Source organism: Homalodisca vitripennis, chromosome 6 (genome assembly GCF_021130785.1).
Source record: "Homalodisca vitripennis isolate AUS2020 chromosome 6, UT_GWSS_2.1, whole genome shotgun sequence".
Classification (NCBI taxonomy): domain Eukaryota; kingdom Metazoa; phylum Arthropoda; class Insecta; order Hemiptera; family Cicadellidae; genus Homalodisca; species Homalodisca vitripennis.
In genome coordinates this window covers 15,351,143-15,365,825 of record NC_060212.1, presented here as the reverse complement: position 1 = coordinate 15,365,825, position 14,683 = coordinate 15,351,143, and the positions used below count along the sequence as shown (strand labels likewise).

The 14,683-nt window shown below is 34.3% G+C and overlaps 1 protein-coding gene and 1 non-coding gene across 2 annotated transcripts in view; one reads left to right on the top strand and one right to left on the bottom strand.

Annotated features, from left to right (window-relative positions):
* The window catches only part of LOC124364137 (protein Wnt-6), a 54,931-nt gene that overhangs the window by 21,315 nt on the left and 18,933 nt on the right, over positions 1-14,683 (top strand). The window contains exon 2 of the mRNA XM_046819365.1: positions 12,685-12,902. Within this exon, the coding sequence (XP_046675321.1) occupies positions 12,685-12,902 (218 nt within the window). The remainder of the gene's footprint in view (positions 1-12,684; positions 12,903-14,683) is intronic.
* On the bottom strand, positions 1,771-1,842 carry Trnap-cgg. Its single transcript has one exon. It is a non-coding gene; the product is annotated as a tRNA-Pro (tRNA).

The following is a 14,683-nucleotide window of genomic DNA, read 5'->3' as shown; positions in this document are numbered from 1 at the left end:
TAGTTTATAGCTCTGAGTGAGAAATTTGACCACACGAGCCGCAACCAACGAACTATACTACGTAGTATAGTTCGTTGGCCGCAACCGATGGTAGTAAGAAACACTCTCCTCCCCCGCTCTAGAGGCGAGCTTTGAACACTCACTTCTTTTTTAAAGGGAGTAACCGCTACAAAATATTCGAGTACGAAATTCTCTAAACATTATCTTCAACGTATTTTCCCACATAAAAAGAGTTTTTGGTAAAAATTAATTTAGTTTATGAATAATGATTTAAATTTCTTAAAATGTATTGAGTAACATTTTACCCGCTTGTCAAATTTAGTTTTTACCTAAATATTCTAACGTTATTATTTAAATATTATATTTATCTCTGTGTTAATAGCATTCCTTGTAATATGCAAATACTAGGCAATATTATAATGTTATTATTATGGAAATTAATTTACTTTTTCGTTTCAGTAATTCAAATGTGCTTCTTATTGATATTTTATGTGATATAAATATCTGTTTGAATAAAATCTGTTTGAAATATCTTTGGAATTCTCCATTGCTACTGTATATGACATGTATAGAAGAAATAACGCATAATAAATTGATAATAATAATACTTCTGTTTGACAAAATGATGTCTTTTCGATACACAGATTTCGAACTGTGCAATTTGCCTATCAACATTTTACTTTGGAGGATGACTAGTGTTTGTATAGTGTAGTATATCGTAAAATTCTTTACCACCTTATTTATGTTGGCAGTATAAATTTCAAAATTCGTCTTAAAGTCTTCGGCACAACATGATTTCAAGTTCTGTGTCAATTAAGTTCTCAAAAATGTTTAGCAATAAGTCTATATTTTATGAATATCCTGTAATAGTAATAAATAACTTAGTGTACATGCTTTATCCTGTGCTTTATCTTTAAATTACGATAAAACCTCCATATCTTTCACGGCATGTCTCAACTTAATTTTGATTATAATATATACTGTTGTAGCTGGAAAAGTACACTTCCGACAATAAGTAATTTAGCAATTTTAATTATTCTGAACTCATGGTAGAAAAATCTTATATATTTCTTGAGATTTCTGATGTAAACAACTAATGCAGTTACATAGGAGGATATAAAACAAGAATTTAGGCGTAGGAAATGGTATTACGTGCTTGCATTGACCTAAGGAAGAATCCTTGAAAATATTCCATATGAATTCCGTAACAACCTCTATACAGATATTTAAATTTAAAGCTACAATATATTTGTTCAACAAAAGTCTGAATAGGGGTAGAATACCACCAACAGGAAATAAATAGTATAATAAATAATTTTAAAATAAATTTTCACCTAAATTTATATAACATATGTAACTTTTACTTATATTTACTTATTTACAACTACTTATTAGTATTGACTTATTTTATTATTTTACTTACATTTAATATGGTAACTTTTACTTTCAATTACAGAAAATGTAATTAAAATTAAAATGTAGTTTTGTAATTTTAGAATATTTTTTAGCCATTAAATAATATTAAATTACTGAATCAAGTATAAAGTAATGAATTAAATAAAGTATTTTAATACATAGTTCAATTTTATTTAAAAATATTTTTGTTCAGTATAAAATTGTTTTATTGATTAAGAAAGCATTTATTTTATTTTTTTGCATAAACCATAATGTAATGCTTTTATTTAAAAAAAAACACAAGTAATATAATGCAAAACATAAAAACAATAACATGCTATTCGGAAACTAGAGTTTTTAACATGCAAAAATATTGGGCCTGTCCGGGATTTGAACCCGGGACCTCTCGCACCCGAAGCGAGAATCATACCCCTAGACCAACAGGCCAGGTGATGGAGAGCAAACGACTTGTCAACTCTGAGTAATGCCTGCCTCTACTTGTTTATTAGCCAACCAGCTTTCACAGTATTCGTGTAGTGAAAAGATTTGTTTAATTTATCATTTAAATGTAATACCTAATTGATCCGTAGAATATAACAGACAACGTCTTTTTGTGCCGTACGAAAGTATAAAAACGTAATAGTCTATAATAATAGAATACAACACACATAATATATGTATGTTATGCTCATGTAGCCTACTTTATATAGCACTATAATAACAAAGTGGCTTAAATTTTTCTTGTATTTCCACTTAAACATAATATGTCAGAAAGGCCTATGAAATTCAAATAAAATTTCATTTTACAGAAGTCATTGCGTTGTTTTACAAAATAATAGTCACCTTACTACTGATACAATGCATACACAGAACCGTGTATATTTTATTTTAACTATAGTGTTTTCACAAGTTATCATACCACGTTTTATTTGAACAACTAAAATAAATACGAGTAAATAAAATACCGGTAACTTAATTTTTGGATTTCGCTAATGTTATAATGGGAAGTAATCAAATTGATACATTTTACCGTTCTATTGAGAGCAGGCTACGTACCTTTCCACACTGATGTCTTCGCTAACTCTCAGCCATAAATAAGTTGCAAAGGTCTTATAATGTAATACTGCAGGAATTTAAGAGTGGATTATTTTATTTTCATATTACATCTCAATCAGTATTGACAAGAATTCATGAATAACAATCGAACATGTATAACTCCTTTTTGGCTGAGCTTTAGCAAAGTCTATCACTCGTGAGGCTGGAAAAATTTTAATTTCTGTCTGTCGATTGAATGTTTGAAACGAATTAACATATAGGCTTGGTATTGTGCAAGAGGCTTCATTTCTTTTTGAAAAAAAAAAAAAAAAAAAAAAAAAAAAAAAAAAAAAAAAAAAAAACTTACTTCGATGATTGTGCATTGACTATGGGATTTGGATGAGCGGTAACGAATATATTTACTTTGGTCGCATAGGTAATCATGATGACAACGAGAATAAGTACTATAAATAATTGATTTTATCTGCTGTTTTTTTTAATTTAATTTTTAAACATTTTCCTTAAAAAAAAAAAAACAACAATTATTGTGAGGTACCTAAAGTAAGCTTTCACCATAACCCAGTAAGGCCTACACCCAAAATGGATTTTAACGTGTGATATTTATTCATACACAAAAAGAAAAATATATATAGCCTAATTATTCCAACACATTCAAAAGTTTTTTCAGCAATGATATGAATCGCAATCTCATTAACAAAATGTGAATGTATAATGTATACGATACCCCGAGAAAGAGTTTATCTGTAGACTTGGAATTTTGCATGAAACTTCGTTTTTTTACATACAGGAATTTGTTCTATGATGTTGCATGTTCAAGCATGGAATTTGGTTGAGCGTCATCATTCAGTAGGTAAAACTAATTATCTTTTGTTTCCGGGAGATACAAACATTTCTTTTTCATATGATTCTCTCTCTTTCTATCAGTCAATGCAGTGGACCTAGGCAAATTCTGTGGCCTAAACGTGGTGTGGTGTACTCCTACCTCGTATTACTAACTGAAAAATTTTTAATTCACAGCAACATAAAGATAGAACAAATAAGTTTTTTTTTAAGTTTACATCATTCAGATATTGTTTAAATCCCATACGTTCTTCTCGTCTTAAAATTTCAAAACGCTGCTATAGAAATGTTCGAATGGAGTACAATTAACTGCATTTGTGTTCTATAGGGAAAATAAATAAAATTGTATTACACATTTTAAATAATAACACCAAAATGCATTTAAATAGTAGATTTTGATTCTGTGTATATAATAAGATATCAAGGTGGTGTTTGTATTTGACTTCCTGTACACAAGCCAGAAAAACATTTGGGGGGGGGGGAGGCCACACAGCTGATCTTTTCCCGTAGTGGACAGAGAGTAAAGTCCCATTTTGTTCCTTAAAAAGTTCTTGGCCCGTTTCTTTGTTAACAACGATCTGTCAGCAGTACATGCCAATAATACTGAATTATTTAAATAATAATAATGGATTACTAATAAAAGTAATTGAAAATTTTAAAATTCGGGGGGAGTTCGGACCTCTTGAACCCCCTCGTTGGCAACGTCCTTTGCCAGTACAAAAACGTCGGTGACATGTCAAATTTGAAACATTATCCACAATAATACAGTGAAGAAAATATAGATATTTGATTAATTGCAATACATTGTTACACTTTCGTAATTATGGTTGTGGCTTAAAAATCAAGAAAGATCTGTTGAACATAGTTGCTTTTGAAACGTTCAAAATATTCATTAATTCACTTTTAACTTTTTTTAAGATGGCAGCTGCATGTCTTTCCAATATTGCGTACTTCTTTATTGGACAGAACGTGTTTTGTAAGAATAACAAGATTTCGGACATTGGCTATCTTTACATGGATGAAAACAATGTCGCCTAACTTTGAGGACGAGGCAGTATCCTTTCGTATCATTCATACTCAAACAATAAATAATAAATAAATTCAAACAATATTATATTTCATTACTAGTGTCGAAAGTGACTTACTGAGGGGAGGGGGGGGGAGACTGCAGTGGAAAACACTATCGAGCCCCACAATGGAACTTTCGATACGAATATTGATCGATACCATCACGATGCAAAAAAGCACACGAAATCTTTTAACAGATTAACTGACATTTCGGGTAGAGTACGATAAGCGGACCCGGTTTTTATAACGATATTGACAAACGATAGTGACCATCGATATAACCAACCGATACTGATTTTGCACGATAGTTAAATTGTATAACTACTTCTTCATATAATAAACGTATGATTTTTTTATAGACAATAACAGACAGTTGAATGCTCGTGGAGGCCCGTGAATCGAAGTTAAAAAATTGGGATGTCAGCCGACCTAATGTCTGTATTTTTACAGAAAAGAGAAGTGCGGTTTTCTAGAGAGGATGCTTTCAATAAATTCTTGAAAGTGGTTGATCATCCCTACCCAGGAAAATATACACATAGTTAGCATATTTCGTATTTTTGTTATACACGTTTGTTCTATTGTTATCATTTCGTTATTATTTATGACTTTTACCTATTTCCAGTTCTAGTTGCTTGTTTGATCTTTATAACTCCTTTATTATTTATGAGATTGATTAGCCTATATGTGTATTATATTATTAATTTAATTTCAAATATGATTGTTATTATGAATATGGGAATGTTGATATGATGGATAGACTCGTATTCGATATACGAATATTAAGTTCATCGATACTAATCGATATAAAAACCGGGTCCGCTTTTGTACTCTACCCAACATTTCATAATTCAGTCACTATTCTTCCTTGGAAACGTAGGTTATTACTACTTTATATATACACAATATATAAACCTTTCTAACATTTTTGCACGTCTATAACACACCTCAAAAGTGTTAAAATGGTTTATTATTGTAGCCTAATATATATATTTATCAAACATTTTCCGAGGCTACATCTCCACTATTTTATAATTCATTTGGGTGTTAAAACCACTCGTTTGAACATAGGTCTGTCAAAACGGAACTTAAATTGTTTGATATGTATATAGAGAATCTAATGTTTGGGAGGAAAAAGTCAGCTGACAACTACGGGCATACGATGACTTTCGCACCTGTATTGTAAGTAGCTATTTCAAACACCACCGATCTTACCAACTTTTTGTATTACTGCAAAAGATGGCAAACGTCTGGAGAATCCTGTTACCTTTATTGTCATTGTTGTTATTGAGCCAAGAAAGCTGTAACAATCAATCGTGAATCGAAAGATCTCCAGTAAATAGGCATTCACAATGGAGGAGTCTGCGCTGTCACTACGCACGCGCGTAATGCGCAATTCGCATTCATGCGCGGTGTCCGCGTCTGCGCAGTACGCGACAGTGGCTCAGCCTGGCGTCGAGCAGACAAGCATGATTGCGTCATTTCCATGCTGCACAGAGCCTAGCAAATCACTGCGCGTACACAACCAAGCCTTATTTAGCGTACGCTATCTGTACATGGTAATTTAATAGCTTGATTTTCCTCGAGTATCGACAAAGCGATTCCTTGTGTGCCTGCGGTCCGCGAACATCCTGGTCCAGTAATAGACAATATGCGGGACAAATTGGTTTTATTTGAAGAGGATTTAGCCAATGAACGGATCCTGGGCGGAGCCGCCCACCATCCTTATTGGTAGACGCCCAAGGACGGTGTCCGCGCCTACCTTTCATATCACCAGGGTGTGGGTACAATATTCCTGTGCCCGCACTAAACATAAAACTCAGCTCCAAAAACTATGGTTATAGTACTGTAACAGTGTCCTTTGTTTGAGGTTTATTTTTGACGATGGAAGGATTGTGAAGGAAACAGGATTTTCCGGACATTACCTAGTTTGTTTTATGTATTAGGTTAGTTACTTACCTGAAGAAGAGATCAGATCGCAGATCTCGAAACGTAGTGTTACTATTTTTTTTTTTTTCATTGAACGATGGCAAATGTCCGGAAAAATCCTGTTTCCTTCACAGTGATGTGTCCTTCAAAATTTGGCTTTAGATCAGAATTTAACTGTAATTATTTAGAGTAGGCCTAAATTTTTTTTCAAATTATAATTCAACAAGTCAATTCGAGTTGCGTGATAATGAATTCTAAAAAATTATAATTGTATCACTGAACGATGGCATATTTCCGAAAAAATCTTTTTTCTTTCACAATCCTTCAAACGTATCTTTTACTTTTTACTTTTACTTTTAATCTTTCAATCGTAAAAAAAATCGAACATGGAATCACATAAACTACGTTATTGGACCTGAGAATTAGAGAATCTAGACATGCTATTTGGAAATAATATAAATTCTTATTGTTTATTGTTAAACACGTACCCGCGAAAACTTATTTTATGTCATTTTAGAGAATATTAGACATCTTAAGACATCTTTTGAGGGATTTTGCAATCAAAACAATCTTGGCTTACTTGTTCTTTCTGTAATAGTTCTCTTTTCATTATTGCCTAACGCTTGAAAACTAAACAATAATGATCATCATAGTTTAATCTCTAATCAGTTTATACTATTAGTGAACATATTATGGACATTTATGTGAGCACAAATGCCGACTGATGTATATTCCAACCTATTACTTCATTGTTATTTTTTCATTAGATCTATCATTAAACATTAGTCACGGTCTTTGAATTGTTCAGTTCTAAGTGTAACAGCAGTTTCAGAAATGTTTTAGCGTAACAATGAATCGATAACTATTATGTACATTGGAGCCGAACACTGTAGACCATCAATATCGTACTAGGCCTGGCCGGTGGAATGCGCGCAACAATCAGTTTCTGCAATTAGAATTTTGTATTTTACATTTTCTGTGCTATTTTTATTCAAAATCTGTTTTGTTTTAACCACAGGTATGTGAAAGCAATCGGATGAAGTACTACATTGAAGTGTGGAATAACGTCATAGAATATACTGTATTACTAATTACGACCGTGTTTTCCGTGATTGTGCAATTCTTGTTTCCTAGAATTAGAATTAGCACGGATATAAGGATGTGGGGAACTTTCCTGACGTAAAACATCAAATAACTTTCACTTTCGTAGATATAAATGTAAGTGTTTCTAAAGGTGCTTCATAATTCGTAGGTTTATAATGTCAGTCATATAAAAAATATAAACTGATACGCATACCTTTCTGAAAAGGATAACCAAAACTTTTACTTTAAACAAATAAATTGTATTGTTAACAGTTAAATTGTTATTCGCTGAGGGTCAGTGAAGTCTAACACTTGAGGGACTGGAGAAATAATTTCCGCCTGTCTGTCTGTCTTCCGACCACATATTTCGAAAGCGAACTGACCTATAGCCTTTTGGAGCTATATAACGTTTTGGTCGAAGCTGTATATCTATATACACTGAGTTCGATGATTCTGCATGTCCCTTCATAGTATTTAACTGCAGTAGCAAACGTTTTGGTGTAATCAAGATGGCAGCGAGTAAATTGCGCAATAAAAAAAAATGTATAAACAAACCGAGGACGATCATGTGACTTTAATATTTAAAATTTAGTCTACCTACCCAAGCATACACCATCTTTTGTTGTATATGTGTGATGGTTTTATTCTAAAAAAATAAATTGTAGGGGGTAAGTCATTGTTAATGTAGTGCTCATGTAGCATAAAATTGTCAATTAGAGAAAGTTTCATATACTTTAAAATTGGTTTAAAACTTGATTTCTACGTAGTCAAGACTGAGTGTTATGATAGCGCATATTCACCAATGTGATTGGGATGAAGGGGATAAGCGGATCCGGTTTTATATATCAAAGAATATAATCATCGATACCTAATATTCGCATCTCAAATTCTAGACTATCAATCGATATAAAAGTATCTATAGTCTTCAATAACAATCATATGTTTTAAAGTAAAACATAAACTTAATATTTACAGTGATGAGACAAATTATTATAACCAAAATTAGGAAAACTGAAGACGACCATATTTGCTCCTTTCACAGTTACAGCTGTTTCTTTCTCACAAATTTCACATAATGGGTTTTTCGGTACGAGTCCAACATGTTGAAGCCACGTAAAACCACGTCTTATCATCTTTCAAAGCGTGTAGTTATTTTTAAATTGACTGCCATCTTAATCAAATCTTACTTATGTAAATTTGAAATATTACCCTATCTGTATTATTTGAAAGTGTTTACAGCTATTGGTATAGATTATTTAAGTTAATTGTTCAAAATCATTAATCAGTATCGATTGATTATATCGATGGTTATGATTAAGTAATATCGTTTGCCAATTTCGATATAAAAAACCGGGTCCGCTTATCGTACCCTACCCGGGGTGAACGTCATTGAAGTCTATCATTTAGTATAAGGGCACAATTTTTCGTTTGCTTTTCGGGGGGGGGGGAGGAGGATATTAAAAATAATTTTTGTATCTATGTCTGTCTGTCCGCATCACAGCTCCGAAATAAAATGAGCTTTACACCTTTTAGCGAATTCTAGTAAGCGACACGTGTTCGGTATAAATTTTGTCACTCTTACCTTGCTGGGTATAAATACAAATCGATGATTGACTATAGCCTCGTTCATCTAGAGCTGGATAACTTAGGCCTAGTATTCTACGGTGAGTCGAGAGAACTGCCGAGGGGGGAGAAGACGTTAAGGGCTACCGGGGTGTAGGAGTGAGGTGTGAAAGACGTTATTTGGACAGAACCAGCCGTAAAGTAGTCACTGCTTCGCACATAATATAAGTCAAATAAAACCGGTGTAAACTTGGCATGCGTCATGGTACTATAAACACTTCAACACATCGCTGCTGCTTCCGGTAGTTTAACCGGATCCTTCATCACTACCTGCCTTGTTAAGTACACGTTCCAAAAGTTGTCAGTCCACAAAGCACCTTTTTTGGTAGTTTTACGGCGTAGAATAACATGTACTATTTGAGATTAAAATTGTACGTTGTGGGCATCACCCTTTCACTACCACAATCCAGTGGTGTGGGATATTATTATTCAGTTCGCCATATAAGGCCTGTAGTGACTTTGCCACCGTTATGCGTTAACAAAACCTTAACCACTACGTTTTGAGAGGTGGAATCCATATGTCCTTTTATGCCGCTTTAAAAAAAGTAACATTTGTTTCGGCACCTGAAGAAGAGGTCGGATACCACTTTTCGAAACGTCGTGTTTCTGGCTATGGCAGATGTTTTTTACAATTATTCATAATAGAATAGGTAGGATATATATATATATATATATATATATATATATATATATATATATATTCTTATTGTGAATATTCTGTTTTTTTTATCTAGATGTAGATTGCATATAAACAGAGCTTTGCTTTTAGGTAGAATAAAGCTTAGGCAATTTAGATCAAACATAAAGACTTGTTCAACTTGTTATCTTAGCATTTTCCGAATTATCGTATAGTAGTTTAAAATTAATGTGTGTGCAATTGTGGTCAATGCCATGTGATCTTATCTTTAAATACTTCCAGTAAATAGGCAGATACTGAAACAAATAATCCATTTAACTTCAGTTGGAGTCTGAATTTTAATAGCTGGTTTAGAGCAGATTTACTGTGACAAGACATGGCCCACATTGAAATAGCCTACAATACAAACGCTGAATAAACGGCAGCTCTCGATGTGGACCCATGTTTTGTCACAGTAAATCTGCTCGAAATCAGTTATTTATTATTCGATTTAAATCCTCTAAAAACTGTTATTCTTGTAGGTCTTGAGAAAAATTTCAGATTTTTAAGATATTCAAAGTTTAAAAGTTTGAATGACCGCCATTTTGAAAATCTTAAAGATAATTTCATTACTTTTTGGTAAATGACCCTGTTATCATAAACATTTGAGCCAAATTTGGTATAATTTAATTTATTAGATATTAATTTTTTAATAAAAAAACACATCCAGACAGACGTATGGAAAACCAAGCAATGTTCAAATGGTGAAGTATGTTTCCCTTGACCTGAACAATAATGTGGGAGAGTTACGGGACACCCTGTAACATTGTAGGCAATATCAGTTTAATAATGTCTACAAGGAAATTAAAAATTACAAAAGAGTCTATTGATTTTTTTTAATATAGTCGTAAAAATAAATAGGAGTAAATAGCAGTTCTCGGAGGGCCTAGGGGCCATTATAAACAGGATACGCTGATCTGTGAAGTTACATGAGTCATGAGGCAGTGTTTGACAGTCAGCTGTTTATTGGTTGGGGCGTGGAGGAGAGTCGGGCAGTTACTCTATTCCAGGGGTATCGCTTGTTTACTCGCTTCGATATACAGTATTCTGTATAATGTATACTGTATACTGTATGTTAGCGTCGGTTAACATTGACATGTGATCACTTGGCAATCGCAACCGATGTGAAATGTCAGGCTAATTTCAGGGAAATTTCCCAGAAACGCTAACTGGTGAGGCGTGCAAAGTATTAGACATTCCTTTTTGACCCTCACCAAAACCATCGTTGCTAATTCGATGATAATAATAATTTATTTTCTTTATTGCGGTAAAACAATTAACAGAATTTTATTGCAAGCGTCATTTCATAACACTGATCTTTAAGTTATCATAGGCACAGGCAATTCCACATATTATTGTGTGAACTTAACAATATAATGTATTTTATACGTTTTGGATATCAGAAAAGGAGAAATAGAGTAATCATAAAATGCTAATTTCCATCCCAGCGGCCCATCGTAAAGTCATCAACGGAGTAAAATGCCTTTGAAAACAAAAAGTGTCTTAGTTGAGATCTGAATTGTTGGGGTTTATTAATTCGTTTGAGATCTCCAAGGAACTTATTGATTATCTTGACACCCACTTGAGATAGTAAGTGTTCGAACATAGTTGTTCTATGCTGTTCAGGTCTGAAGTTGTCCCTACCTCGATAACTTTGTTATTTAGATAAGACTCATAATATTATGTATTGGTTTTAAATTAGAATGGTTTTTCTGTGTGTAACGCGTGACAGAACGAAGAATTTGTCGTGTTAGATGCCCTAGGGTCTAGACGTTGCAAGGGAATACGATACAGTACAAAGCTGACAAAAGTATTTAGAAATTGGATTTAAAACTTCCTCCAATAAGTAGTCAAAATTGTGTCAACTATTGCAGTGAAATCTGTAATTCTTTAACATCTATTGTAATAGTCCAGAAAATATACCGTTGTGGATGCCTAAGGGCTGACTGAGGTAATTTCAGTTTTAGTTAATTTTAAGGTAGTGTAAACGATTTTGGGTCGAGTAACGTTTTTAAATGTCGCAGTCTCAATATGCATTTTCCAGCACTCTCCAATGTCTCATTCCATAAGCAAATTTGAATTCTTAAACTTTTTACAGAATACCACTTTACTAGGTGGTGCAAGGGAGATGTTAACTCTAGCACAAACTCTATAGGCTTATTTTTTCCTGGCCAACTCTCAAAGGAAAATCCCCTTGAGACTTAGTGCAGTTAGTTAAAAAAATCTTGCACACAAAGAGCGGTTCGCACTGCATAACAAAGATATCGTACATAAAACTTCACAACATTTGACATTTGTCGATATTTATCAAGTTACTACCAATGAAATAAATATTGAATAAACAAAATCATAAAAATAATGATTTTTAGATATTGTCCCTTAAAAAGCAAGGGCGTAGCCAGAGAGAGGATCCAAGGGGTCCGGACCCCCCAAATTCTCAATTATTTCAAGTACTTTTTTAGTTAACTATATTATTATTTAAATAATTCAGTATTACTGGTACATGTACTGCTGAAAGATCATTCTCAACAAAGAAACCGGTAAACTTTTTAAGAAACAAAATAAGGCTACTACTCTCTGTCCACTACGGCACCACGGGAGAATATCAGTTGTCTGGACCCTTCCTCCCAAATTTTTCCTTCCTACTCTATCTTAAAAAGAGAGTCGTATCGTCAGCATATTCAACTCATTCCACATAGCAGATAACTTCATTCATATAATGATATAATTCGAAATAAAAGAGCGCCAAGTAAAGAGAACTGAAGGACACCATAGATAGTCCATATTATAACATCTTTAGAACCAACGCTCGAAATCACTACGAGCTTGGAGTACGCTAAAGAGTGAGCAACGACAGCTGGAGTCCACGATGGAATTCTCCAAATGATGGAACAATGTTTCAGTACCATTAAAATACACTCCACGTGAATTTAGTAGGAGATCATTGACTACAGTTTGAAACTGTTGGCACTAGGATTGGTCATTGTTCTAGTCTGATATAAAAAATGTTGTTGCAGGGTGGGGAACCAAGTGGTGATGGACCCTACGATGATCTGCAAGAAGACACGGCGGCTGCGGGGCCGGATGGCAGATATCTGCAAGCACGAGCCGGCGCTACTCAAGGAAATCACGAAGGGAGTGCAGTTGGGCACCAGGGAGTGCCAGTTTCAGTTCCGTAACCGCCGCTGGAACTGTACTTCTGCGCGAAGGAGCCTGAAGAAAGTCCTCATGAGGGGTAAGAATATTTTACTCAACGTTCTTTACACTTTTACATGTTTTTGGCACAGAACGGTCAGTGCTGCTCGGAAATTCACAGCAGTATAGAATACCACTGTGGACCCTAGTAGCTATGTAGTTAATGTCTCACCTTATGAATCCAGGGAGTCCGGTTCGAATTCTTCAATGTGCACAGCATTTTTAAGCGGTCACGAATAATCCTGGGAGTAGTGTGATATAAATTCCGTGCTAGAGATACAGTTCATCCAAAAAGAGTCTTGGAGATCATTGACCAAAGTCGAAGAATGTCTTGTTTTCAGGTGAAGTTAGGGCTAATAAGCCCTGAAAAGATTTTTTCCCAAAATTTTGTAATGTAGGATCTCAAACTTCAGACTTTGTGTTCCTTGCTTGAGGAAGTTATTATTGGATCAATCAGGCCTACCGGGAGGATATCTTTCTTCACCGATGTCAGTTAAAGAGCGTCTTATTTCACCATGCGAAGTTAGGCTAATAAGTTAGGGCACCAACGGCTTAAAGATAACTTCCGAACCACCACCAACGGCAGGGCAGGCGGGCTACTTGCAAGGACAGGATCGCTCAGCGGTCACCCATCCAAGCAGCAGCCACACTCGACGTTGCTTGATTCGGTTATCTTGCGATAACCGCCGTACCTGCTACACTGCGCCATTGGCTATTACGAACAGAAATGTCAAACCAGTTTGGGGTTCAAATTGAGAGAATGAGTTCCAGAGTGATTTAAAACATAGGCTACTCATTTAAAGTTTCAGTAAAGCCCAGCCCCCATATAAAATGAGAATGGACCCTCGATAGTATATTAATGTTACCAGCTGATAAAATACCCGTCTCCCAACTTTAACCAAACCGGGGATGAATACATGCTAATGAATTGTAGATTTAATAAATCTATAATTCTTGGTGGATCGAAAAATAAATCCCAGGAACTCACTGGATGATCACCATAGGGATAAGAGAAGATTCCCAATTTTCAGAGTTTTTTTAATACCAAATCATTCACACATAGAGGAACTTCAGACAATCATTACCTGACAGGCCACTCTTAAAATTGTGTATCATTGTCTGTTCTTTCCTATGTGTGATAACTTTAGATAGAAAAGTCCTAAAGACTTGAACTTGGTACTCTATTGATTTTGGGGTGAAAGAGCGCCAAAGCTGCCCATGCATTAAGCTATGTTCTGTCATTCAGTTTTTACAGTCCTTATGGGTCCACATATATATCATGGGCCATACACCACATCTGACGTATTATACTAAGAACTTTAATGACAAACGGGATATATTCCAGTACTGTATATCAGACGTATAATTACTTAAATAACACAGATTAATCAGCAGCTGCAATAATAATTGCTAATGCATGCGGTGATAATCAATGTAAATTCATGCAATTTGATTAGCCAGAGTATGCAATACTCTGGCTAATAGTTGGACTCTGTTGTACTTGCTGGCGGAAAATATTACCACCAAGAATGTGATTAAAAACCGGTTTTATAAAGAACTGAAACATAATGTTTGCGTGTTAAAGTGATGTATGAATGTGACATGTGTTAATTAATAATGTACGCAACTAATTACGCAATTACTTGTGGTGTAAACTATTAACCATTTTAGTACCACGGAAAGAAAATTAATTGCTCTCAACTAAGATAATTAATACAGATTTCAGACGTTTTCACGCGTTTTCTGTTTTAGCATTAAACTGTGTACGTGCATTAAATCAACTAATGTTTACAAGATTCACAGTATCCACCAGTAGCGTAT